This window comes from Ochotona princeps, chromosome 11 (assembly GCF_030435755.1).
Source record: "Ochotona princeps isolate mOchPri1 chromosome 11, mOchPri1.hap1, whole genome shotgun sequence".
In the NCBI taxonomy this organism is placed as follows: domain Eukaryota; kingdom Metazoa; phylum Chordata; class Mammalia; order Lagomorpha; family Ochotonidae; genus Ochotona; species Ochotona princeps.
In genome coordinates, this window is record NC_080842.1 from 47,205,143 (window position 1) to 47,232,726 (window position 27,584).

Sequence of the window (27,584 nt, forward strand, 5' to 3'; positions counted from 1 at the left end):
AGATCTTCCATCTACTCATTTATTCCCCAAATTTCCACAACAACCAGAAATGTGCCAATCCAAAGCCAGGAGCCTGCTGCTTCTTATGAGTCTCCCACTTGAGTGCACAGACACAAGGGCTCGAACCATCCTCTGCAGCTTTCTCAAGCCATAAGAAGAGAGCTGAATCAGAAGGAAGCAGCTGGGACTCGAACTGGAACCCAAACTGGGTGCCAGCACCACAGGCAGATGCTTTGCCTGTTACATCGTGGTGCTGGTTCCTATTGGTTTTATTTTTAACCTGTAAACTTTAGCTAATGACTGACCCTAATATATTATCCTTATTATTCTATATCACAACATTAAAACATTGGACTAAATTAAATTTGTAAGATAAAGTAGCTCTGTCTTTAATTTGACAAGATTGTGAGGAAACAAAAATTTTAATTTTGTATTTAAAATTTTAAATTTGGGCCTAAAAGCAAACAGTAATCCTTAAGTATTAAATATTTTCCTGTACCTTCAGACCTGATCAAAATAAATTTTGAAAAAATTGGCATTAGACATTTTTATTAACATGTATTATTTTCTATAATAATTTTATATTCTGTCTCTTTTGTCCATTTATTTTTCCTCCCTGTGTTATTCATCCTCTTCCCTCCCCCCATTTTCATTATTTTAAACTGGGACATGTAGGTGGCAGTAGGGGAAATAGTGAAGGTGACCAATGGGGAACATCTCCCAGCAGATCTCATCAGTCTGTCCTCCAGGTTAGAACCACTGAGCTGTACAGGATGTGTAGGTGGGTCCTCGCCCTAAACTGAGAGCAGTTACACCCAAGTTGTATCCTGTCTCTTTAAAACTTGAGCTTTCTGATACTTCTTGGTATGGACATTTCATGACATTTTCCAGTTTGTGAATATCATGTAGGATGATGACCGCCTTTAGTCGGGCTGATGTAACTCCTGTTGTTTCCAATAGGAGTGTAAGAGACATGCCGGTTAAGTTAGATTCCCATTTCCTATGTAATGCTGATAAATATTCATCTTTTGAAAAAGTGCCTGATTAGGAAGGCCTAATTTATTACCTCTCCAGGATATTCTTTCAAATCTTAATGTCTTCATAAAATAGTCAATGAAAATTGATTAGATTTTAAACCTCCTATCTTTGCATATCTTAAATTTTCTGTGTATAGAATCCTTCCAGTGATTATGATTGCAATTTGAGCTGACATAGGGTTTATGGAGGACCCCCTGCACAAAGCTGGATATTACACATTTCGTACCGCATGCTTTGGGATCAGTTTTTGTCCCACTGTGACTCGTGAAGAAGTGCACGTTCCTGTGATAAATTTCAGCTGTGTACTAGTGTCTGTATCGTGATACGCATCTTGTTCCATTTTTCCACTTACTAATCAGAAAGCCTGCTTTGCCTCTCTGACTGTGGTTTGTGTTTTGGATGTCATCACAACTTGCTGAAATATTTATGAGCTAGCATGATTCCTCCTCTAAGACTTCTTGCTGCCTTTTCACAGCACTAAGAGCTGCTTCCACCACAGCTACCTTAAGTGATTTCTAAGAATGTTCTGAAGTCAGCCATTCCATTGGAGCTTTCTCACTTTCTGCTTAATGTCTAAGAAAATTGCTTTGTGGGAAAAACAAAAAAGAGGTAGAATTAGAATGTTATTTTAATAGGAGACTGGCTTGGATAAGTATATTAATCAGTAAAAATTTAAACCATATGAGTGCCAGTATATGGAATCATTGTTGTCATTTTAACATTTTGTTTATCATCATGCTTCTATATTACCAGAAGATGCATTTTATAATTTAATAAGCTATTTGTGTTTCAAACACATATATAACTATATTATGAATTTGGAGCAGCTGCCAGAGGCAAATTAGTGTTGTGACACTTACTAAGAAACAAAGTTTTGATTATCCAGTTGGGGAAAAGTGGCAGTCCTTATGAAAGGAAGCCTATAGAGTAAGTTGAAGTATTTGCAAAGTTATTTCAAGATAAATATGTGAAATATTTATCTCCATGTGTTTAAGGGACTCAAACCTATAGGCCACAAAGTTGTACCCTGTGCTCACTCTGAAATTTGGAACAGTTTATTTTCACATGTACAAATTGGAAGTTGATTAGAAAATTCTGGATACTTTAGACTTAGAAAACTTTTTTCTCTTTGCTCTAAATATATCATACTAGTAGTGTAAATAAGGTTACAATGGGTTTAGCCTCAGAGTGCTTTTTCTTAAAGTTGAGGATCAAGTTAATGCAGTTGATCTACCAACTCATGTGTGTCTAGTTGCTAGGACATTAAAATCAGCATATGAAGAAAAAAAGGCTGTCCCAGGCATTGTGCCTAGGATGAAACACTCCTTACAACAGGTACCACCCATCAGAGTTTATGGGAACTCTGTGGTGGGGACATGTAAAGTACTCCATCTAGGTTCAGATCAAATATAGCTAAGTCGTCTGTAGTTTTAGGTTTTGTTGCCACAGAAATCACTCAGGTACTAGGAAGACGATGGTGGGAAGAGCAAGGATGGAAGAGGGAAGAGCAGTGGTTAGGGATGATGTCAAAACAAAGTGAGCTAGACATAGCATGCAGAGGAGACTGGAGTTCACAAGGTTGTTATAAACTATGAGGAATGGGAAGAGAAGAGCCTCAAAATTACAAAGATAAGGTAATAGGACACTAATCACCTGATTTAATGAATTTAAAATATATACAGATGTTGAAGTAAATCAAAATAAAATTGAATGCCAAGCAAGTTTAAAAACTAGGAGAGCAGGACCTGGTATTATAAAAGTATGCATCCACTCTCATTGGAAAATGTTCATATAAATTTTAACACAGGTGTTAAAATTTTAGCATTATGATTCATGCAATGCTATTTTTCAAAACTAAAGGGACAGTAAGTGCCAAGTTTGTAGAAGTAGCAATCTAGAATTTTCTAATCAACCACTTCCTTAACCAATTTACATGTGATCCATGAGCACAAAATCTCACTTGATATTTCTGAGTTGAAAATATATCTGGACACAAAATTGTTTTGCATTTCAGATACAGATTGTGTCATGTCTACATGGGTTATTTCATTTAAATATAAGGAGACAAATTATTCATTTACATTGTCTTGAAGATCATTACTGATGATTCTCAGGGAGTGGCATTTGGTCCTTCTGGCTGCAAAGCTGATCCAGGAGCTGTCATGCATGGGTCTTGCCTCCCAGCACTTTGCCATTAGAATGATAACTGTGGCTTCCTGTCGAACAGAAGACATTTGGTGAATCTAAGCAGTTGAGTAAGTTGTTACTACTGTCTTTCCTTCCCCCACTGACCTTTATGTTTCTTACTTCTCAACTGCAGTGAACCTCAGGCCATGTGCCACATTGAAACATCCAACTTAGATGGTGAAACGAACTTGAAAATAAGACAGGTAAGAGGCAATGAAGATTTATGCTATCATTGCTGTTTAAGAACTTGTTTCTTTGTGTTATTATCAGGAGTGAAACTAGTTCCATGCAACTGCAAACATTTTTTCATTGAGCCACAGTGAAGAGGTTTCATAAACTGGTATTGTAATGATGTAACACTCAGATATATGTGCCTGGCTGAATAGAGTCCATCATAGAAATAACATTTGTAATATTGTTGGTGATTTTGTGTAATTGCCAACACCCAGATAATAATGATAGTCAGAACTACTGTGCTTTGGAATTTTGTCAGTATATCTATTTTGCTTGTTCACCTGGCCCTACAGAATCTGATATTGCTGTTTTAAAAAGTTGTAGTTTCCATTGCTGTTCTAAAGATCTAAGTTGTCTAGGGGAATATTATATATTCTGTAGTTCTTTTTTATACTGTCCCTAGTAGAAAGCAATTGTAAGGTTTTTCTTTATAAAGTTTTAAATAAGACTTTAAAAAAATGTGTGTGTGGATTTTGAAAAATGCGGAAGAACTGGCTGTGGTGGAACAGCCAAGTACTTGAACTTAAAATGCTAGGACTCAGCCATATAACAGGAAGAAATCTCCAGGACTGCTCCTCCTGAGTGGCTTAAAAAAATAAAACAAGAAACAAAACCACTCTCTTTAAACGTAGATTCTAGACTGGTTTCATCCCTGTTTATAGACTCAGTAAATAAACTTTTAGTTCTAAAATATTCATTTTAATTTTGGAAGCAAATGGCTTTGGGGGGGATCTTGAATTATCTTTGCAGACTAATTTATTGTCTCCTTAGTACTTTCAAGGAAGCTCTCCTGTTCTTGTGCTAAAATTGGGGAGAAACATGTCAAGGTTTGACAGAGCATCATATAAGGAATGAGGCTTGCTTACAAAACAGCAGGATCTCCTAGATCTTAAGACAGATGAATTCTGAATTTCTACTCTTCCCCTGACATAACTTGTTGAGTATTTTCTTTGCTTATTTAATAATTTCTAAACAGGGCTTGCCAGCAACCTCAGACATCAAAGACATTGAAAGTTTGATGAGAATTTCTGGCAGAATTGAGTGTGAGAGTCCAAACAGACATCTCTATGATTTTGTTGGAAATATCCGACTTGATGGACATGGGTATGTAAATCAGTCTTCATAACAACACAGAACTCAGTAAGTGGCAGTGGATGGCTAACTGTCATCCAAACCTGAATACATGTTAGTTTCTGGTGTTCTAAATTTGAATCCTCTAAGTCCATTTTTCAAAATTCTTCTCTATATTCTACCAAGTACTTTTGTGAAAATATTGTGTCTTACTCCTATCCATGTGGTATAGCAGATGGGTTCTCTGGGGGTAATGCCAGTTTGAAGGTTGGGTATTCTTTAAGGATACTCCACACATCTGGCATCTTTTTTACTGGGTAAATAACCTATGGCCTATTCTTTGGCTAAAAGACTCATGATACAGGCCTAACTATCCAATCTACAAGGGCTTGCATCATTTCTTGTTATCTGTAGGTGAGTCAGAGACTTCAGGCTTCACTGGATAGTTTCTTGTCTTCTCTCCATATAATTCTAGGCCCTGTTATCATGTAGAATCATCTTTTGTTATTAACTGCTTCTTGCCTTTCCCTCCTCTCCATTTTCCTTCCCTTTTACTCCATTCGTGCAACAAGCAGTGGGCTTGGGATCCTTGCAGATACTATGAGGCAGCAGTAACACAGTCGGTGAATCCTGCTCTGTGTCTTACTCTGTTCAGGCTGCTGACTCCAAATACCTCAACATGGTTGATAGTTTAAACAAACAAGGACATATTGTTCACAGATTGGGTGTTTGGTGAGGACCCGTTCCCTGCAGGGAATGCCTGTCTTACATCCATTTGTGGCAGAATACCACGCCATTCAAACCATGGTATGTTGTTTTCCTGCAGAAAGTTGTTCCCTCCTTCCCTCCTTCCTCTGCTTTCTCTACATTATGCCATACCTCTTGGACATTTGTAGTGTAAAATTAAGGAACAACTAGCTGCACTAATTGAACCCACTAGCCTGAGAGAATGTTATCTATGTTGTTGTTATATTTGTAATTGTATAACCGTACTTCAATTCTAACACATATTTGAAATATACCCTGGACAGTGTGTATCCTCATTCAGAGCCACCAAATGCTTTCCTGTAATTATTGGTCTAAAATTTGCACAGTGATCTTTCCATGAACATATGGTCATAGACTAGTGATAAATTCAGTCATTTATACAGCTAGTGATTCTGGATTCTGACATTGTTAACTAGCCAACTTCCATTTCTGATGAGTTTGTCTTTGTCAAACCAGTACCAAGAAAATACATGCAAAGGAAGAAACACTATATTTGGTGCCAGGATTTAGGGTACATAAAATGTGTAAAATATGCTTTATATGGAAAGAGGAAACAAGTTTTTAAGATCTGTATTTTTATAGTGATCCCACACACGCCCAGAACTCTTGGAGGTCTTTTGGAGTTACTGTGCTTTGACCCCTTTAAGAATAAGGGTCACAGTCTAATAACCCCAAAACTTTGGAATTTTACCTGTTATTAAAGAAAACCCTAAGAACTAAGTTTTCTTGAGACATAATTGGTTCATTCTTCCTGCATATTAGAATATACTGTTGCCTAAAGATTCATGCAAGTGCTATCACCTACCCAGATGGATTGATTTCACTCTAACCAGCAAAATGTGCATGGTTTCTGGAAAAAGGTCCAAGGCCCAAGCTGCTGCTGACCTTTGAGGCTTTCTAGTCTCCAGAAATGCACCAGACATGAGGGCTTCCATCTCACTTCACCAACCTGAGAAGGATTATGTTTTCTAGAGAATTTTCTGGGAAATTTTTTTTCCTTTTCCAGATTTCTTAAAGGTATTTTTTTTCTATATTCAGCTTTTAGTTTGTTTCTCTTATCAAAATGAAGACTTGATGATAAGAGCCATTACATTCTGTAGATATTACATTTTCGCCAAGAATCACAAAATAGCTGTGATAGCTTTATGGTTCTTATATCCCTCAGTGAGTTTGCATCACATACTATAGTGAACACTTGTTTTAAGATTTATTTATTTTTATTGGAGAGATTTACAGAGAGACAGAGAGATAGAAAGATTTTCCACCTGTTGGCTCACTCCCCAGATACCTCAGTGGCCAAAACTGAGCCAATCTGAGGCCAGGAGGCAGGAGCTTCTTCTGGGTCTCCCATGTGGGTGCCGGGTCCCAAGGCGTTGGTCCCTCCTCTATTGCAATCCTCTACTGCTTCCTTAGGCCACAGGCAAGTAGCTGGAAGGGAAGTACAGTGGCGGGGATACTAACGGGCATCTGTATGGGATCTCAGCACTTGCAAGCCAAGGATGGGCCACCACGCTGAGCCCATGAACAGTCTTTTTTTCTTTAAAGATTTTTTTTATTATTGGAAAGCCGGATATACAGACAGGAGGAGAGGCAGAGAGGAAGATCTTCCATCCGATGATTCACTCCCCAAGTGAGCCGCAACGGGCCGGTGCGCGCCAATCCGATGCCGGGAACCTGGAACCTCTTCCGGGTCTCCCATGCGGGTGCAGGGTCCCAAAGCTTTGGGCCGTCCTCGAATGCTTTCCCAGGCCACAAGCAGGGAGCTGGATGAGAAGTGGAGCTGCCGGAATTAGAACCGGCGCCCATATGGGATCCCGGGGCTTTCAAGGCGAGGACGTTAGCTGCTAGGCCATGCCGCCGGGCCCATGAACAGTCTTTTTTACTGAGAAAAAAAAAACCTCACAGAACACCCAACCTGAACCTTATTCATGAAAACATTGTTTAAGTGATACAGAATGAACATGATTATCATTCATTAGAAATGTATTCGCTATTCTAATCTTTATATATTATAAAATGATTGACCTAGAGGTTTTAAGAGATTTGTCTCTGGCAAGATGGATATAAGGTAAGTATATAGTGACATATGAATATTTATCTAGTTTTTTTAATTTTTATTTTACATAGCACTATTTTAAACTTAAAGCAATCATGTGTGTGGTTGGGGGGATGTTCAAAAGTGGGATTAATTCCTTAGATGTTTTACTTACAAGCGTTTCAGAAACCCAATCAACTTCTGCAAGTAAGATCACTAAGTAGGTTTGAGGATCAGTCTCTGGATTCCAAAAGTATTATCTGTTATTTTGAATAGTGTATTTCATTTGGTCTGGCTTCTAGGACAAAATACCATAGACCTGGAGACTTACATTAGAAGTGTATTTTCCCCGTCATTCTCAAGTCTGGAAATGTAAAATCAGTGTGTCTGTGTAGTCAGGTTCCAATGAAGACTTTTTTTCTTCTTTGGCTGTGCCACCATGGGGCAGAGAAAGCGAGCACCTGATGCCTCCTCTTCTAATAGCGTTAACCCCATCAGCAGGGCCTTGCCCTCATGGCCTTCTCCGAACCTAAGTGCCTCCCAGAGGTACCCTCCACAAGCACTGTCCCTGTGAGGGTGAGAGCTTCAACATGAGACTATCGAGGAAACAGAATTCAGGCAATTGCAGATAAGAATGTTCAATACTTCCTTCCAAGTGTTTCCATTGTTACTGGTGGGGAAATGATTCCCAATCCGAAAATAAAGCAAATGTCAGGGGCATTTTAGTAATGAAATCTTTTAGAACTCTGTACTGGCTATAGCTTTCTGGTGCATTAGCTCTAACATCAACATAATCTATCCTAGCACTATTCCCCTGGGCGCAGATCAGATCCTTCTTCGAGGTGCTCAGCTGAGAAACACGCAGTGGGTCCATGGGATAGTTGTCTACACTGGACATGACACCAAGCTGATGCAGGTGAAAATTTTATCTGTGAAGCCTTTTGTACCTAAGTGTTCTGTAAGTGCATTGTCTGTAGGTCTGCATGTGCTAGTTCCAAACACAGCAGACCGACTGTCACAGATTGTTGATCCTCCCCCACCCTATATATTCAGAATCTGGTACTCTGGTGAGTGACTTCTTCAAATTCCCTCCCTTAAAGAAGGAATCATCACCTGGGAACACTGGAAAGTTTCACGAGTCACCCATTACCATGCTAGTGGTGATTTTGTGTATTGGTTCACCAGTAACATTTACTACCTCTTTTATTTACTTCTTTTTCAGTAATTTCTGTGACTAATAAAAAATTGTTTGTATAATGAAGATTGCTCAGCATTGACCAAATTGTAACATTTCTTTTTTTTTCATAAAAGAAAAACTTGTGTATAAAATTGTTGTTTGTCCTAACATTTAGGTTTTAGACGTTGTTGTTTAATACTAACACTGGTGATTACATTTGTCTGATAATGCTCATGCTCTCCATTGCCCTACTCTTGGTGTTTAGAGGTTAGTGCAGGAGACTCGGTGGCAGTCATGCTCTGTGGGTTAGTGCCTTATGCTTCCCACAAGCCTGAAGATGTTACCTGTCTACAGGGAACCTATTGATTCCCCCTCTAGCCATGTCTATAAATGCTGTAAATCTTTTTGTATTGATTTAGGCACTTAATTTTCCACCTTGCAGGTTCCTTGGTTGGCACAGATAGCCATTTGAATCATGAGATAAAACCGAGGAAACTTGCTACTGTGGTTCCTTGCCGCCAATTGCTGTTGGTGTTCAGTAAAATATTGCTAAATGCTGCTAGAAATGTGGAAGTCTGAGATCCTTAAACATTGCATTCAGACTTGCCCATGTCTGCTTGTGGGTGCTCAGGCTTTCTCTGCCTTTCCTGTTGAGCTGAGAAACTGACTAGATGCTTCTAGACTTCCCTTTTATCTTAAGTAGCCTAGGAAGGCGTCGTTCATCTTGCCTGTGATGAGCAAAATCAGTGTCTGCAAAGGGAATGTTCTTTCCTTCTCTGTCATTGTTTTGCTTCCTAGGGAAAGATATGAGTGGCATTAGGACCTTGAGGAAGAGAGGTGGTTAACCACTGACACCTCCTGTGTTTGTCGTGAGCTTTGCATGATTTACCTGCATCACCCTCATGTTTAGATAGTGAGTTGTGTCTTTGTCACTGTCGTCAGGCGCTAAGAAGACATTGCTAAGTTCTTTGCATGCATCCCTTTTCATTATTCATTATGTTTCTTTTGACAGAACTCAACAAGTCCTCCACTTAAGCTCTCAAATGTGGAACGGATTACAAATATGCAGATTCTGATCCTATTTTGTATCCTGATTGCCATGTCTCTTGTCTGCTCTGTGGGTTCAGCCATTTGGAATCGAAGGCATTCTGGGAGGGACTGGTATTTGAACCTAAGCTGTAAGCAGTCAGTGCTTACTGCACTTGTTTTTTCCTTTCATTCAAACATATTTGTTTCACAATTGATTGTATTTATGTTATGAATGTTTTCAAACTCATACTGTCAAAGATAACTGGGCATTTAATTTTACTTTTCAATGAGATATCCAACAAAATAAGCAAAATTTTGGACTCTCCCACATTTCAATCCTTAATAACAAAATGAGTACTCCCTAGAGACAGAATATTTAGACTCTTACATGCTATAAATAAATAAATGAAAACTATGCTTTCAAAATATATTTAACACAGATGCTTATAACTATCAGAAAAAATCAAATGAATGTATAGAGGCTGTCACTGCATAGATAGAATATGTTATGGTGTAATCATACATACATAGATATGAAGCCCCAAAAAGTAGTTCAGATGCTTAAGAGGTACCTCAGCTGAATGGAATTTCCTTGGACCTCAGGAAACACAGTGGGTCCCCTGGTGATGATATTCATGTCTCATAGTGGCTGCTAAGCCACTTTCTTTTGGAGCATTTATCCATGCTATAAATGCAATGTAATATTTTTAAGAAGCAAATCTGCATCTCCATTTGCCAATATAATTTCCAAAAGTAGATATATAAATTCTAGTAGACGATTATTAAAAAATGAACTGTGAAATGTTTTTGATATTTATTTATCTTTATAGTTATCCCAGTTGTTTTTATAGTCACAGGGGTATGACTTCCAACACTAGGACTCCTGCTGCTAAAATTGGTTTGTTTCTTCATGTAGTGTACAGTGTACCTGGCCCAGCTGTTTCATTTTCATTAGCAGGAAGAGTAAGATTTGCTGAAGATGTCAGTTTGCCTAGGACCATACAGAATGCACAAGTTTGCCTTGTTTGTGCTGCTACTGTTCTGCTCATTTGCTTGTACGTGTAATCTTATCCAGAAGATCAAAAAGTGATTGTTGATTTACTTTTAAAGTGCAGGTTAAGTTAGTAAGAATCCATAACAAAAGTAGTTCTGCACAGTTGAGACCTGACACTTGTAAAAACTGAGTCTTCTCTCTGTTTTCTCCTGTTTGGAACTAGACCATGGTACTGGGTGCTGTTTTCACCATGAGTACTGTACAGTTCCTCAAAGGATTAGCAGTATATTAAATACATGTAATACAATTCCATCTCAAAGGACATTTTTGACAATTAGCCTTTTATCAACACAGTATTCTTTCAAATTATCTACAAATGCTCCGTAAAATGGAAAATTCTTGTTATGCTAAAATTCTGGTCAATGCAAATAAAATATAAAACTCCAAATGACATTTTTCCTAACTTCTCCAACAGATGGTGGCGCTAATAATTTTGGACTGAATTTCTTGACCTTCATTATCCTTTTCAACAACCTCATTCCTATCAGCTTGTTGGTTACATTAGAAGTGGTGAAATTTACTCAGGCATACTTCATAAATTGGGTAAATACAAATTATTAGTGTTTACCATAAATGTGTGTATGTGCATGTGTGAAAAAGAGAGGGGGAGCATAGTAGGGTCTTTAATCTCTTGTGGTGTAGAGAAGGGGCTGTATGTTATGGACAGTAATATAGGATTGATAAATTATGCCTTCACCGTATCCCCCAATATTTACATGAATCAAGGAATCTCTTAACATACTCTAAAACTTAATTGACATTAAAACATAATGCAAAAATATTATATTTGCTACTGGTAACAACTAATTTGTCATGTTTATTCATCTTTGTAATTATTTTTCTAGACAGTTTTGGCCATGCTTAAAGTTTTCTTAATTTTTTCTTAGATATTTTTAAAATGTGTTAGACATGTTTTCTAAATTTTAAAATAAACTGTGTTCCTGTAGTTTTATTTTTATCAAAGTTAAAATTGCTGAACTTTGGGGGCTGGTGCCGCGGCATAACAGACTAGTCCTCTAGTGCCAGTGTCAAGATGCCATATGGCACCGATTCGTGTCTCAGCTGCTGTGCTTTTTGATCCAATTTCTGGCTTATGGCCTGGAAAATTAGCAGGGGGTGGCCCAAGTGCTTGGGCCCCTTTCACCCTTGTGGGGAGACTTGGAAAAAGCTTCATTTGTAGAAAAGTGAGATAGTAAAGATAGAAGAGTTGAACATTTTATCCTTTTTTGTGTGTTTTTTAAGAGAAATACTTCCAAAAATTAAAAGGTGCTTGTTTGTCAAAACTTTGGACATGCGTTCATGGATTTTTCATAACACATGTTTTCCCTGAACATTTTGAAGTACCCTTGTATTTGCCTCACGTAACTATAGAATTATTTGAAAGCTTATGCTTTTCAACCAACTCTTTAATAAACATAGATTTTCTATTATGGTCTTCCTTACAATGCAGCCTTTCTCCTGTGAAAATGAGATTAGCAACTGTTTTCTCTTTGATGCTGGCCTGCTCAATAGATGTATTATGAAAATCTTGTTGCTAAATGGTAGTTTTGTAAAATGTGAACTCAGCTACATGCTTATTCTACTTTTTCTCTATAATTAAACATCCTCCATATCCTTTAGTCTTCATTTCATGAGATTCCCAGCTCACCCTCCCCGCATTCTAGTCATCTTTCTTTTCTCTGGATGTGATCCAGTTATTTAATGTCTCTCTTGAAACATAGCACACAAAATCCAATATCTGTTTCCAAAAGTAATAATTGATCAGGCTCAGAAAACAAACATGGGAGAAATTAACTGGAATTAAGAATTTGCCTGTATCATTTTATTTTGTGAATATTTATATTACAACCTCTTTTAAAGATTTTACTTATTTTTACTGGAAAGGCAGATGTACAGAAAGAAGGAGAGACAAAGATCTGCTATATTGGTTCACTGCCCAAGTGGCTGCAATAAACAGATCTGAGCCTATTCAAAGCCAAGAGCCAGGAAATTCTTCTAGGTCTCCCTCGGAGTACTGGGTCCCAAGGCTTTGAGCCATCGTCCTCTGCTTTTCTAGGTCATAAGCAGGAAGCTGGATGGGAAGTAGAGCTGCCAGGATACAAACTGGTGCCCGTGTGGAATCCCAGCACTTGAAGGGTGAAGATTAGCCAACTGAACCCTTGTGCTGGGCCTGTAAACTAAGGCCTTGATCTGTTAGTAAGATATTCTGTGGGAAATGTAGGATGATATAGACAAACTTCAGGTGCATATAAAAAACCCTTGATATGTTTGTTTCACTTAAGAATATATACAGTGCAAAAACGTTTGTGTACAATGTACAAATTGATAGAATCTCTTGGATAACTTTTGCAGAGATTCAAAACCTGATTATTTGAGCAATGTTTAGTTATTTTTGTATGTGTGGTCACATGGTTAAGCACAATAAAAGCACTTCATGGGTGATACCTTATCTCATCATAACTAGAGGTGACCCACATGTACAATGGTGGTAAGATAGTAAACCTGGGTTATCTAACTCTAAGGAGAGTCTCTGCCTACCATACTATCCTACCCTATCTAGGAGAGATAATATTTTGTGTTGAGTACTTATCAGGAAAATCAATTGAAATGGTGCAAGGATAACAAGGAATGTGAGTTGCCTAATATAAACAACTCCCAGTTAAACAGTGAGTTATTAGTGAAGATATTATTTGCTGTCTTTTTAATTTCCATGTATTTTTTTATTAGTTGTATTGAATTAATTCTTTATTTTTAAAAGGATCTTGACATGCACTATGAACCCACAGACACTGCTGCCATGGCCAGAACATCAAATCTGAATGAGGAACTTGGTCAGGTAAACTCAACTTCCTATTGACTTTTGTTGAGTTCGAGTCAGATTTGGTAGAATTCCTGTCTTGTGTGGCAGTGTTGGATGCATGGACAGCTCCTGCTTTTCCAGTACTTGAATAATTGGTGTAAATATATGTGTTAGCATGTGACTTACAATTTTCATATTCAGTAGTTTTTTTTAAAAAGCCATTTAAGCTTGGCTGTCATAGTAAAATACTGCACAAGCCAAGTGAGGCTCCTCATACTTTAGCCCAATTAGCCTATAGAGTACAAAATGCTCTTCAAGTTATAAACGTAATCAATTGATCATAGTTTTCATCCAGGAAGAAAGGAAAAAAAATCATCAGTGATGCTGTTTGAGTCTAGTCAAATGGGAACTTTACATTTATAATGCATACTGTGTTATTCATGTCTATGTGCATATTTGTCATTTGTGTATACTAGCTGAAAAAAGACTTTTCTGTTTTATACCACTGCCATTTCCCAACTCTTTCTTTTCAGAAGGCAATTAGACCAGAATTATCCTTTTTCTTAACAACTCAGATGTTACATGAAGTTAATTGCACAAGCTATTGCCAATTCTACAATTGCTTACTATGTCGACACATGCTAAGAGATGCTCTCATGTTCTATAAATATTAAGTCATGGCAATGATACTTTCTAGTAGGAATTCAGACTGTACTCAGGATATTTCTGTATAACTAGTCTTCCTAAAAGAATCTTAGTACCGTTAATGAAATAATTTATTGCTAAAACACTAAGTAGAAGCCAAATCTATACCTTGATGGATTGCAGAAAGTAGTTATTAGTCATTCCTTGTACCCCTGTAATGTAACAAAGTTGCTTAAAATAGATAATATAAGGGTTTTTCCTATGGCATTAAACAACATTTGAAGTATTAGTATGACATTTTAATTTTTTTTCAAATTTTTAGGTTAAATACATATTTTCGGACAAGACTGGCACCTTGACATGCAATGTAATGCAGTTTAAAAAGTGCACCATAGCAGGAGTTGCTTATGGGTGAGTTTTTCCCCTTTTAATTAGAATATGAAACATTTGATTAATGTGGACAATTTCTGGCATTGGGATTTCTTGTTAGTGAATATTTGTCATCTTTGGAAATTTTTTGAATCTAAAAAGCTTCTGTTTTCAGGACAAAAGTGTATTTTATAATCTATAAGTTTGGTATTGTTTTCATTGTGAATGACGCGAGATGTGGGCTGTATTCAGCACTTGTGTCGGGCTTTGGTGTTGCTGAAGGTCTCTGGTTTCAGTGTCCCTTAGCACTGCTATGAAGTTAAGAGTACAACTTGAGTGTGGCAAGAGCATGCAGTCAGTCCTTGAGCAGCTTTCTAGTTAAAATACTGTTGATTCTCACGGTTATCCTTTTGCTTGTTTGTTGGTTTTGTTTTTTTATTTCTTCTCTCATCATTCTGTCTGCTGTCCGAGAGCAATCTGAAATCCTCAAGATGGGAAGGAGTTAGTGACCTGAAACTCTTAGATTGAAGGCTAATGGATGTGACCACAATCTTTCCCAAGCTATGACTTGTCATTTGAATATGCATACTCTATACCTTCCCAACTTACTCCTCATTTCCAAATGCGGTTGCCTTCCCTGTCCAGAAGCTGTCACTTGGAAATACTTGTGGAGCCGTATGAAAAAAATCTGATTCTGTCTTCCCTAGATAGGACAGCTTGAAAAGGAACAACAGCCTGCTGAGGAATGGACACTGACCTGTCACCAAATTTTCCCTCTCTCCCTATTCACAAGTGTGGCCACTACATATTGCCCTCTGGATCACCCAAGCATGGACGCTTGCTTGGGTTTGCTGGCGTCTCCCACTCACCCTGTGTCTTCATGCAGTGTGCCACTGTAAAAAGTGTTGAATTTCAAAAACGCCTTGATTCAGATTATAAATAACCAGTTTCATGGAAAAATCTAAAAAAATATAAGAGCTTTCCTTTTTGTGAGGTTACAGTGAAAAAAAAAATGCATGAAGGCATATCTCCTTGTTCCCTGTGTTTGGAGAGAGTATGAATAGAAATGACTCCAAACTGCTTGAAACTGACGCTTACAGAGATAGTTGATTGAATGTCTGTCTCACACAGTAATACAGACATTGCATTTAAGAAGCCTGCTTACAGTTTCCAGGACTGAATGCTATTTTGCATCTTTTTTCTTTGAAAACCTCCCGATGCCATTTTCCTAAACAGGCCATCTGGCTCTCCCAACCCACTCTCCTGAGTTGCAGCCACACAGTGTGGTGTCTTACGTGTTTCTGTTACATTTACAAGTATTCCAGAAGAGAAAGGAAAAGGTTTACTGTGATTCTGGAGTTTGTCATATTATCGATTCATGTTGGACTTTGATATTTGCTTCTATACAAGTTCTATATTTTTTCTTAAATATTACTTTTATGGTGACCTGTTTAATAGTTGGTATTCTTTTTTTTTTTCTGTCAAGTTTCCAATTGAATTGCAAGTTCTTCACATTGTTAGTTGGGGATTATGAAATGACCAAAACAGAAAGCTACAATTTCATCTGACTTCTTCCTTTCTGCAATGTATTGCGTCTTTCCTCACTCTTGGAACAGGTCCTTATACAAGGTCCTGCTACAGGACCAGTAGCACCTTTCCCATGCCTGCTGGTGAAATCATCATTGATCATTCTGAGAAAATAAGCTGGGTTTGATCAAAGTGTCATCATTATTTATGTTAAGTTGCCAAACACATTCCCCCGGGGCAGTCAAGTTAATGATGTGGTACAGTCACAAGATGTGAGTCCAGCTTCACTTCAGGGTCTCCCCGTGACCTTGGGCAACTCCTTTTCAGATTTCTCCGATTCCTTAAGATGAAAAGGAAGACCACACAACCTCCAAGATCCTTCTCCAGATAGGAAGCGCTGACAGGTTTAGACATAGGAAACAAATGCTGATTTGTCTGCGAAATTTGACCATATCATAGAAATGCTTGCTCTTTGGATGTTGTATCATGTTTTCACGAATACTGGAAACTCTGTGGAGTAACACCAGTTGCTAAACTGCTCCCAGTAATTACGTTGCTTGTGTATGTACTTTTAAGTCTCCTTAACCCTGGCTGAATGCTTAAGCAGCATATCCTGGGGTACAGTTGTATTTCAGGTTTTGTGGAGGGTTGCAGATGTGTGAAGCACTAGAGGAACAGGACTTCTTCTGTTTGCAGTACTGAAAAGTTTGTTAGTTTGATTCCAGTCTCCAGGGGTAGAAATAGAAGAGAGCAATTGCTGCCAACCACCTTTCTGTGGGGGATTTCCTACAAGTTATGGGGGCCTTCCAGCCCCTCATGTGTCCCACAGCAGTGTTGGGTAATTGCTCAATATGGAGAAGTATTACATGTGTGTACTTTCAGCATCAACGGAAGAATGGGAGGTCTTTGTGCCTACCCTAGGACAATATCGCAAGGCAGGGTAGGTGGCACGCCTGTCCATATAACAACAGTAAGTGCTGTCAGAGGTGCTGCTTCAGCACTGTTTCTGAGAAACAAGATAAACCCCAGTCAACCCCTGCAGAGCCAAAGGTGATTGCTCTTGCATGTTGTCAGTCGGAAGAACAAGATTGTTGATATTGCAACCTTTGGCTAGTTCTGTGTGTCCCGTATTTTTGTAAGAAGAAAGTATTTAATGTTCAATGTAATGCTTCAGTGAGTTTCCTCTCACTTCATTTCTGTCCTAAGGATTGCCTTTTTCAATTCATGTTGGGCAAACACAAAGATTTATACCTAGTTGCCAATGGTGATGATTTGTAGTGATCATCTTTGTGTTTTATTTCCACTGTATTTGAATTTATTAAACTGATTCATTAGCTTTTGCTATAAGTTAGTAGCAACTTGTTACAAATTAGAAACATTGTCAAGCATTTATTACCAAATTTTGCCTTAGTAAATCATATCCTGTTAGAATGAATCAAGTGCGGCCATAAAAAAAAAGAAGAATGAATCAAGTGTATCATAATGCTTGCATGCCAGAAACCGGTAAGATGCTTATGTGTTTGATAGTTTAGATTTTAGTGAAGACCCTGGGATACAACCCTAAAAGCCATCTTTTTCAACAAGTAAGACATTACCGATAGATTGAACTGGGTAAGGCGTAACAGTTTTTGAGGGTTAAAATTTTTTTTGATATAAGCATACTACATATGTGTGGGCAAGGTATTGCTTAAAAGCAGTCTTATCTGTGGATAAGGTGCATGAATGGATTTACTGACAGTGTGGCAAGATGTTTGCAAAAAGGACCGGCTGCTTCCCTAACCCTGCGAAGTGATTCACCATGAGAAACCTCACAATTATTGCAACACTTCGCCTGATGGTCTAAGCATATAGCATGTACATTTATAATGAATGTTGACCATGATTGATGGTAAATGCTGATAGATGCCACCTATTGATTTATCCATAATAATAAATGTTCATCAGTCTTCTAGGTGGGTGATATTCTGTGTTAGAGATACAGTAATCAGCAAAAGTTCACACAATTTCTGTTCTCTAATGTTTATAGTCAAAATAGGGGTCAGTGGGTGCTAATTAAGTAATTGTAATGTGCAGATTTTAAATCTCAACATAGTCCAACAGTCTGTTTCTGATGGGAGATTTGATCTATTCAGAGAGGTCAAGGAATGTTCTCTAAGAAAAAGTTTCTTCCGCTGAGATGTAAGAAAGTTTGATGAAGTGATGAATATATCCAGCCAGTAGGACAGCACTAAAGATGCCCTAGGGCAGCCAACCACTTAGCGCATAGACACCAGAGATGTTGAAGCATCCATCACTGGGAAACTCAGGAACAAGATTGGGAGCAGGCTGTGCCAGTCACTGCTGCACATGACATTCTGGATACCACTCAGCGTGCTGCCAGGACTGCAGCAGACTTGGGCAGAGACATTCTGACCCTGGAACCGTGAAACTTAAAAGCTGTGTGAGTTGGGAAACATCATTCTCATCCATGCTATGAGTCAGGGGCCAGCATATCACAGCAATACAACTTGGTAGAACCTGGGCACAGTGTTTGTTGCTTGTGTGCCTCTAAACCCTCCCCTGGCATTGCTCCCGGGCAGGGGTCCCACTCTGGAGGCTGATCAGAGTGATGGCGTTCAGTGCTGAGGTGTGGCCATTTTTCAGTTTTGCTGCAGGCCAACTCCTTTTTGGGAGTCCAGCCTAGCGCAGAGTTCGTTAATTCTTCCCCTAAAGCATATACGAAAGCCCTTTCTTTGGTAGGGAAGAGAATGATGAGAAAAAAAGGGACTGCTCCCCTTGCGATGGGAGTGATGCAGTGGATACTGCAGTGGAGGCATTTTGATGTTTTGTCACTAGGGTTATGAATCCATGTCATGACCAGACTGATAAAAGGGCAAAGTGCGATGGAGATCAAGGGAGTGAAAAGGCTCACAGGTTTTCAGTGAAGCTTATTGTATATTGTTAGAAAGAACAGTGACTTTATAACTGTGCTCTGCATTTTTAAACTCTGCTGACCCCGTTATTTAGTGGAACAATATTGAATGGTCATATATAATCAAAGCAATAGGAAACAAGAAATTTACTCTGTCATGTATTACAGGCCTCTTCCTACTAAATTGTTCGCAATGGGTACATCATTCAGTCTTCCCCACTTCTGAAATGAGCTGATGAGTGACATTGAAGAATGTGTTGATGAACATGTTTTCTATCTGAGATAAAAAAATGATTATGACTTGGATAAACATTTCTTAATATCTCATCTTTCCCAATGTGGTTTCATCTTCTTGTAGAAAGGCAGTTAACTTTTACTTTAATGCACTTGTTAAAAGCCGTCCTTTCACAGTGGCCAAAGTTACTTCTAAGTTGTGTTTCACAGGTTTTATCAGTGTCACATTTTATTCCTTGGTATGAGCATGTTTGTTGAATTAGAATGTTTTTCTGCCAAAATATGTGATTGGATGATTAATTTTCCATTGACCTTTGCATGTTTTTAAATTGCTAAGTTTGTCTTTTTCTTACTAGATCCTAAATTCTGAGCATAAAATCAGTAAATTTTGTGGTGAAAAGGCAAGTTGACTATCTAGGTCCAGGTTACTTTGGTAAAGTTGTCTAGTTCCCATGCGGCACGTGCTACTAACTGCACTAACTGCCATTCTTTCAGATTCAGCTAAAAGTTCATTCCCTTAACTTTGTGGAGGCTCCGGCTCCCAGCCCTTCCCTCCTTTGCATCTCCTGCCCGCCTGTGATTATTCACTCTCTTTCTGTGCCCCACCCGCTCTCTCGGAAGCCATGTCCCCGAACCAGAGGATTATGGCTGCTCCCCCGATGAATGGTAAGCTGCATGCATCCTTCTGTCTCACTGATCGCTTTTGAAAGTCTACATCCTATTGTTTTATTAGATACATTTCACTGTTTCTGAAACAGCGCGGCTGACCACATTGCCTGTAAATTATTTTTTGAAATGCATTGAATGTCCTTGAGTTTCTATTGAGTAACCTTTAGGCACATCTCATAAACATGGATTGAAAAAGTTAAGCTCACCACAGTTTCCTATAGTTTATTTTGGTAAAATCTGTAATGATCTGCGGCCTCTCTAGGCTGTGAATCACCTAGAATTTCAGTGACAAGGCCTGTCGCTTTATGGGTTTTTAGCTCAGCACTGCCACCTGCTGCCACAACTTATGCACCCTGCAGAGCTGCAGAAAGATGTGCTGAAGACACAGACAAGCAACAGAAATTTCCATTTATACTTGTTTTGATTATTGTAAAAGTCTGCTTGGGCACTACCAAATGACTATTATTAATGAAATGTCTGGGATAAATAAGAGACTGTACTACCAAGAACTTGAACTTGGGGCAATATGATTAAATTTGTTAAAGACAGGATTGGTTTTGCGTTTTGAGAATTTTGTTTTATTTAATGTCTCCTCTTCTGTGAACTTCCATTTTTAACTAGAGCTGAATAATTTTGGCTCAATTTTTCTGTAATTTGTCAGTATTTGCTGGCAAATGGAAATTTAGAAAATGGGTTCCTGAGATGTTAACAACTTTAGAAAAATATTGAGGCTTCGAAGGAGGCTGTGTTTTGATTTTTAGATGTGTTTTATGATGTTGTTATATTTCTGATATACATTGAAGTCCAGTAACATGCTTTAATATTTTCCAACCTGAGTGAAGAGGTTTTCTGAAGACATCTAGGAAACCTCATACTGAGGGTTTGTTGACAGAGACAGCTGTTCGGTTCGTATGATAACTCCTGAGTCACCACAGGTTCATTGCTTGGAGTATCATGTGTTTGACCCACACACACAACTAAATAGATCTTAGTGTTTTTTAATGCACCAGATTATTGATGGCTGGCAGGTAATTCGAAGATAATGTTGCACATATTCACCTTTATTTAATTCCATGAGAATGTAGTGAAAATGCTGATTGCAGGTGCTGTTTGACCACTGAGTTACATTCCTATAAATCCATCACAAAGTTGGAAAATTTTTAGCTGAATCATTGTAAGTGGGGGGCCATGTGTACCTGTGGTTGCTGTTGCTTTTCTATAATAATAACACAATTCTATGAACTGCAAACATTGTTCACCAGTGTAGAATTGATACTGAATTTCTCCAGAAAAGGTATCTGAGTTCTTCCCAAGAGAAGAAAATCATCTTCTCTATATATATTTTTTACAGTAAGGTGGAGATATTATTTAAAAATTATGTTTGTTCACTCAAATTATTTGAAGTATTCTTTCAATAAGTTTATTGCATGACATTTATCACTGTTGAAAAGAGATATTATCTTACCTATTTTAATAAATTGTTTTTATCAAACACTATGAAAAAACATGATTAATATTCTCCTTTTTCAGAGATTAGTATATTTGTTTATTTGAAAGGCTCAATTACAGGGAGAAAGGAAGAGACAAAGAGAGATCTTCTATACCCTGGTTCACTTCCCAAGTGGCTGTGACAGCCAGGGACGGGTCACTCCAAAGCTGCGAGTTTCATCCAGGTCTCCCACTTGAAAGGAGGGGCCCAGATATTTGAGCCATCCTCTGCTTCATTCTCAGACACATTATCAGGAAGTTGGATGGCAAGTGGAGCAGTCAGGACTTGAGCCAGTGCCCACATAGGATTCCCGGACCTGCAGGTGGCAGTTTAACCTGTTATACCATCGTGCCAGCCCAGTGATACTGTATTCTAAACTAAATAATTGCAAATAAAAATGCCACCTTTTTCAATGGTATTTTACTTGCATTTTCATATAAACTTAAATAGTAATGATTTTTAAAAACAAACATGAGAAAAGTCTCTGCTAACTTTAAAGTGAACTTTATTTTTGAACGTATTCTTGGATTCTTCACCTATAAAGTCATTACCTGTAGCCTTGTGAAGATAAGGAGTAAAAGTTTTATGTTCTGAGTCAAGTGGTACCCTGTGTTACACAGGATGGACTTTAAATTCTGAACACCAAAATTTTTATCTTGGTCCTGCTGGTACCCTTGAACAAATTCGCTCCCTTTCTGGTCTCAACTGGAGAAATATGAATAATGTTAGCCACATCATCTGGATCTTTTAAAGATTAAGTAAATTCTGTTTTTAAAATATTTAAATAGATCTGGTCAGTAATTTGAAAGTGCATATTACCTCCGATGGCATTCAATCTTCATGACATGTTTGCCAATTAAAATTTAATAAAATTTAGACAAAGAAGCTAATAAATAATTTTCCCCCAAAGACTACAAGCAGATAATATGGAGCCAGAGTTAAAAACACTGATATATCCAGTTATGAAACATGTGCTTGTTCCGTACTAAATAGATTCTAGACTTAAAAGAACTTCAAAGAGAATCTGTTTTTAGGGCACAAGATATATTTGAAATTTTGAAGTTATTTTTTTCCATTGCATTTAATATTCTCAGCCTGGAATGTAGTTCGGTAAAGTCCTTGTGTTGCTTACCAAAAGCAGGAAACGTAAGTGAAGTGTAACTGACCTAAGGAAAGCTAGCACAGTCGTGCAAAACTTCACAAATTCATGAATGTGCCACTTGTCCAACCTTTTCCCCTGGTGTCATGTTGCCTGTGAAACCAAGATCAAGTGAACCTGGATGCATTCTATGCTCTGGGCTTCTGGCTGTGTCTACCTGCTGCTAGGCTTCAAGAATAGAGGCAGATGACTCCATAAATCAAAAATCTGAGTGTACAGCACAGTCTGGCTGTGTAGCATCTTTCCCTTTCAATGTAAAGTCCATTGGTTCCCACATACAAATTCACAGACTACATTTATTTTACTACTCTACTTAAACCAGTCACTATCATGACAAAAATACCAAGTTAAAAAAAAAAACCTTCAGTGTTTAGCACTTAAATATATGTAGATTACTATTTGTTTATTTTAAAAGGTTTACATATTTACATTTAGCCTAGTGTGAAGGCAAATCTACTAGGTATTAACCCTTTTAAGCATATTCTGTTGACATTAAAGATAATTGGATGATGACTTTTCACTTTAAACATATAAATATAAACAGTACTACTTCCAAACTGGTACCAAGAATCATCAGCTAGCTTATTGCCTCAATTCAATCACAGTTTAATTGCCAAGTATTAAAAATCTAGCACCCACTAAATTGATAATAGTTTTGGGGAATTAGAGAAAAATAAATCTGTTTATTCTCAGTATTCCTTATAGTTGTAAGATATGTTTATTTTCCAAAACTACATATTTTCATTGACATTTTTCTAGGCTTTTTTTTTTTTTTACCATATTCTTTCTGTTATCTGTACTAATGAGGGTGATTCTCCAGAAGATTACCATAAAATGCACTGTGGGCTTTAGTGCCACAATTTCAGTAGAAAGTACTATATTCTGATCTTATTTACTTACTCTTTTTAACTTTAATTGGAAAGAGCTTCAAAAAGAGAAGGAGAAAGCTGAAAGGAAATCTTCTATCAGCTGTTTCACCCCGCAGACGGCTACAGTGGCCAGGGCTGGACCAGACCAAAACCAGGAGCCAGGAGCTTCTTCTGGTTTTTCCACATGAGTGCAAGAATCAGACGCTTGGGCCATCTTCTGTTGCTTTTCTCAAACCAACAGCAGGGAGCTGAATTGGAGTGGGCCCTGAGCCGGAGCAGGTGGCCAGCAGCCTGCTCTGCCTGCAGCAGGTGGCTCCTAGGCAGGTGTTGTGCCTGTGACTCTTTTAAACCAAAGTCCCTGGTGAAGCCTTCTGTGGAGCATGTGTTTACCTGGCCTCTAAAACAAGAGGCTGAGCTGGAATAGGGTGGGTTTCATTAGTTTCAATGTCTGAGAGAGTGCCTCTTCTCTGGTGTCCTGATTATGATACTCTTAAATTACAGGAGTGGCCTTTGGCCTAGTGTTTAAGATGGCCTGTATCCACTAGGATTATACCTGGGTTTGATTTCTGCTTTTGGCTCCTGATTCTGGTCATTTGCAAATCCAGACCGTGGGAAACAACAGTGATGTCTCAAGGAACTGGGTCCTGGCACTTAGGTGGGAAACCTAGATTGAATTCCCAGCACCCAGTTTCAGCCCAAACTACTACTCATACTGGGTTAGTGAACAAACAGGTGGGGTAACTAGTTTTCCTCTCTCCGCCTCCTTCCTTTATCTTTCTCCTCTCTCTCCAAGATAGCTTTCAATTTTTTTTTAACTACAAAGGAAAAGATGAGTGCTCAGACATTGTATTTCTGCAAGAACTTGGGCACCTTCAGATTTTAAAGTATGAGCATAGCCCATGCTTGGTCTCTCAGAACTAAAATTCCCTTTGCCTCATGTTTGCTGTTGATTTCTTTTGTTTAGAGCAGCTACAGACAAACTTGAGATCTGCTTTACAATTCTGCAGCTTCTAACTCATAGAAGTTAACCTGACACAGGTGAAAAGTGAAGTGAACTCGAGAAAGCAAACCTGGCAGCACGAGTTCCACACAACACTCAAAGCTTCGCACCAGCCCCCAGCAGGTGGAATTCCCTGAAGAAGACAAAGAAAACAGTTTTTCCCTGCTGTCTGGGAGGAATGCCAGGAGCAGTAGGGAGGGCGGGAGAGCTCAGGCTGACAGGATGCAAGGGAGGGAGAAGGTGGGGCAGGAGCAAGAGCAGCATCCTTGAAGTGCCAGACAAGATCCACTTCTAAGACAACACAAAATCAGCCCCTGCTGGTCCAGATCAGGGCTGGAGTCACTCCTTCTCAAGGCAGGCACTCCTAGCACCTGCTACAAACACAGCCTGCATCCAGGCTCCCACCCAAGAACCTGACCTCATCCCATCCTTTGTCTTTCAGGGGTTTGGGTACCTCAGAAGGAGGCACTCTGGTTACTGAATACAGGCTTTGGGGTGAATTTGTAGATGGAGGAGGCCCCATGGGCCTGCCGGTCTGCCTGGGACACTGTGCACACCTGTCCCAGCACAAGCCCATTTTGGCAGCAGCCCTGCAGACAGCTGCCTGCAAAAACAAAATGCAGCTGTCACATTAAAGTGATGCCTTTTGTAAACAAAACAAAAACAGGAGTGAAAAACTAGGAAAAAGCTGTGCTTTGCGTTACACTGCCTTTGTCTTCATGTGTGTGGTGCATAACTGTGGATAATGTATATGCATTGTTCATTGTTCTGCACTATGGATCAAGATGTTACTGTGGATTTTCATGATGTTAATGTATCTCATAAGTAAAATAATGTATCTATGAACCGTTCATGAATACTCTAACATTTTATTTATTTGAAAAAAGCTTCAGAGAGGGAGCTTCCATCTACTGATTCACTCCCCAAAGGGCAAAAATGGGACTGGACCAGGCTGAAACCAGGAGCCCAGAACTCAATTTGGATTTCCTACATGGATGGCAGGGGCCCAACTGCTGTGACCATCATCTGCTGTTTTCTCAGTCACATTAACTGGGAGCTTGATTAGAGGTGGAGCAGCCTGGACTTGCACCAGTACTCATATGGGATGCCATAGCAGACATCAACACAATCATCTACATCAAATGCTGACCCCAATGCATATGTTTTAATAATAATGAACTCTATAAAATCCAAAGTAATAAATTGCTTTTAATAATTGATCATAATTTAAGAATTTTATTTTTTTTCTGTCTACCCATTAGTAAGTAATTTAAAAGTTCTTTAGTTTTTTTTTCTCCATCTTTGAAACTACAGCAATAGGAATAATGATGATACTGTGTTCATTCTGCCTAGTGGGGATTCACCAAATTGTTACGTGTCGAAAGATATGTGTTTTAGTGTAATTCTGTGAAGTAATATACCAAGTATACCAATAAGGAACTTTGGATTATGGGAGAAATATATCGATGATATTTATATGTTCGGTTTCAAATTCTGTTCTCATTCATTCCTCTCTGGCTTCTGACTTTAAAATCTGGAGGTCTTGATATTTAACACATTGATATTAGAAAGATTCTTTGTAACCTGTAAAAATCAAAAGAGCATTTGGGATGATCTTCAGTTGACATTGCACTCATTATTTTTTTGGTGAATTCTCAACTTCTGTGCACAGAAACGCAGATATATGTCCTATGTGCGTTGCAAACGATATCCCTTTGTTTTGCTATTTCCAATTTAAATGTTCCTTGTTTTTCCTTTATATCTCATTGTTTTGATAATAAATGATATGACCATGAGATTAGTAGTAGACTACCAACGTACTTATGATTCCTTCTGTTTTTGGTGAACTGCATAATACACCTGCTTCTCTAACAGTTACAATCCCAAGAACATCCTGCTTATTTTTATCATTTGTTGTCCTTGAGCATTCAAAACAGATCCAGTATATTCAAGAATATTTGCTTAGATTTTGATAATGGTAGATGTTGATAAGCAAACAGTTTATTATTCATTTTTTATATTTCATATGATAAACATGTAGTATTAATCACTACAGAGATTTTCCACATAAAGTAAAAATAGAAGCAATCAACACATTTTATAATACTTAAAAGCTGAAGGTGTTAATTAAAATAAACTCAAATTCCTGTGTTAACAATCTTCTCAAATATTTTTGGTTGTTTTTAGAATTTCATGTAGCTATAGTATAATTTAATAATTGACTATAAAATATATGTAATAAGTGGTATTTCCTATTACATTATAAATGTCACATAAATTAATATATTTTATGATACAATTTTGAAATCTATGATATATTTAGAAATGGAGACTAAATTATGTTTTCTTTACTAAACATTTACCATATAGCAATCTATTTTACAATCAAGTTGCAGATAGATCAGCAGGCTTGTGTGTAAGTGAATCAGTGTCGTCTCATTTTTCACCCCTAGGCAGAGCTCACAGTCTGGAGATGAAAAAACATTTAGCGACTCATCATTGCTGGAAAATCTCCAAAGTAATCATGTAAGCAACAGAAGACCATTAGCTTTTCCGTCATTAATGAGAACTAATCACCGTGGTTCTCAGTTGTCTTCCATGTTTACCGAATTGTTTACTTTCATTACTTTTAGTAATTACCAAAATCTGTTGTTACAAAATTGTTTTTTCACTTGCCCAGCATGAATTCATGATTGTATAGATGTTTTAAAAAGTAAATGGGAAAGTGCACAAAGGAATAATTTGAGTGGAAATATGATTTATCCCTGAGTAATTTTTGCTGAGTTGCCATCACCCCTACACCCCAGTGTCTTAACAGTGTCTTAACCCCAGTATTCTTAGTAAGATTCACGTGAAATCATATTGTTATGGATATAAAAATAGTTGCACTAAAAGGCTAACCTGCATGTGTATTTCTTAGCCAACCGCACCTATCATCTGTGAATTTCTGACAATGATGGCAGTCTGTCACACGGCAGTGCCTGAACGCGAGGGTGACAAGATTATTTATCAAGCAGCATCTCCAGGTACAACAAAAGCAATTGCCAAGTTATGTCTGTAGCGAAGATGGTTGCAACATTCAGGATTGCCTAGAAAAGAAATCAGTTTAATTGGAAGAAGGAAAATAGCCAAATTGAGTATGACTTTCAGACCTCAAAAAATCATTTACTAGGAAAAGTTGGCTTTCAAATTTAAAATAAATATGTTTAAATATGTGATTTTTTATATGTAATTTTTGGTATGGAACAGAAGTTATATAGGAATTTTAATAATAAAATTCATGTAAATGGAAAAATGTGCTACTTTATTTCAACATAAT

General features: G+C 38.0%; 1 protein-coding gene across 3 annotated transcripts in view; it reads left to right on the plus strand.

The window, feature by feature from the left end:
* Positions 1-27,584, plus strand: part of ATP8A1 (ATPase phospholipid transporting 8A1) — a 221,276-nt gene that overhangs the window by 62,773 nt on the left and 130,919 nt on the right. For 2 of the 3 annotated variants that reach the window (XM_058670150.1, XM_058670153.1), the window contains 9 exons: positions 3,359-3,428; positions 4,436-4,563; positions 8,138-8,249; positions 9,523-9,688; positions 11,009-11,136; positions 13,352-13,429; positions 14,361-14,449; positions 26,719-26,791; positions 27,186-27,291. In XM_058670150.1, coding sequence (XP_058526133.1) covers positions 3,359-3,428; positions 4,436-4,563; positions 8,138-8,249; positions 9,523-9,688; positions 11,009-11,136; positions 13,352-13,429; positions 14,361-14,449; positions 26,719-26,791; positions 27,186-27,291 — 950 coding nt within the window. Of the gene's footprint in view, positions 1-675; positions 750-3,358; positions 3,429-4,435; positions 4,564-8,137; positions 8,250-9,522; positions 9,689-11,008; positions 11,137-13,351; positions 13,430-14,360; positions 14,450-26,718; positions 26,792-27,185; positions 27,292-27,584 lie in introns of all 3 variants that reach the window. The other variant, XM_058670152.1, reaches the window with a different exon arrangement.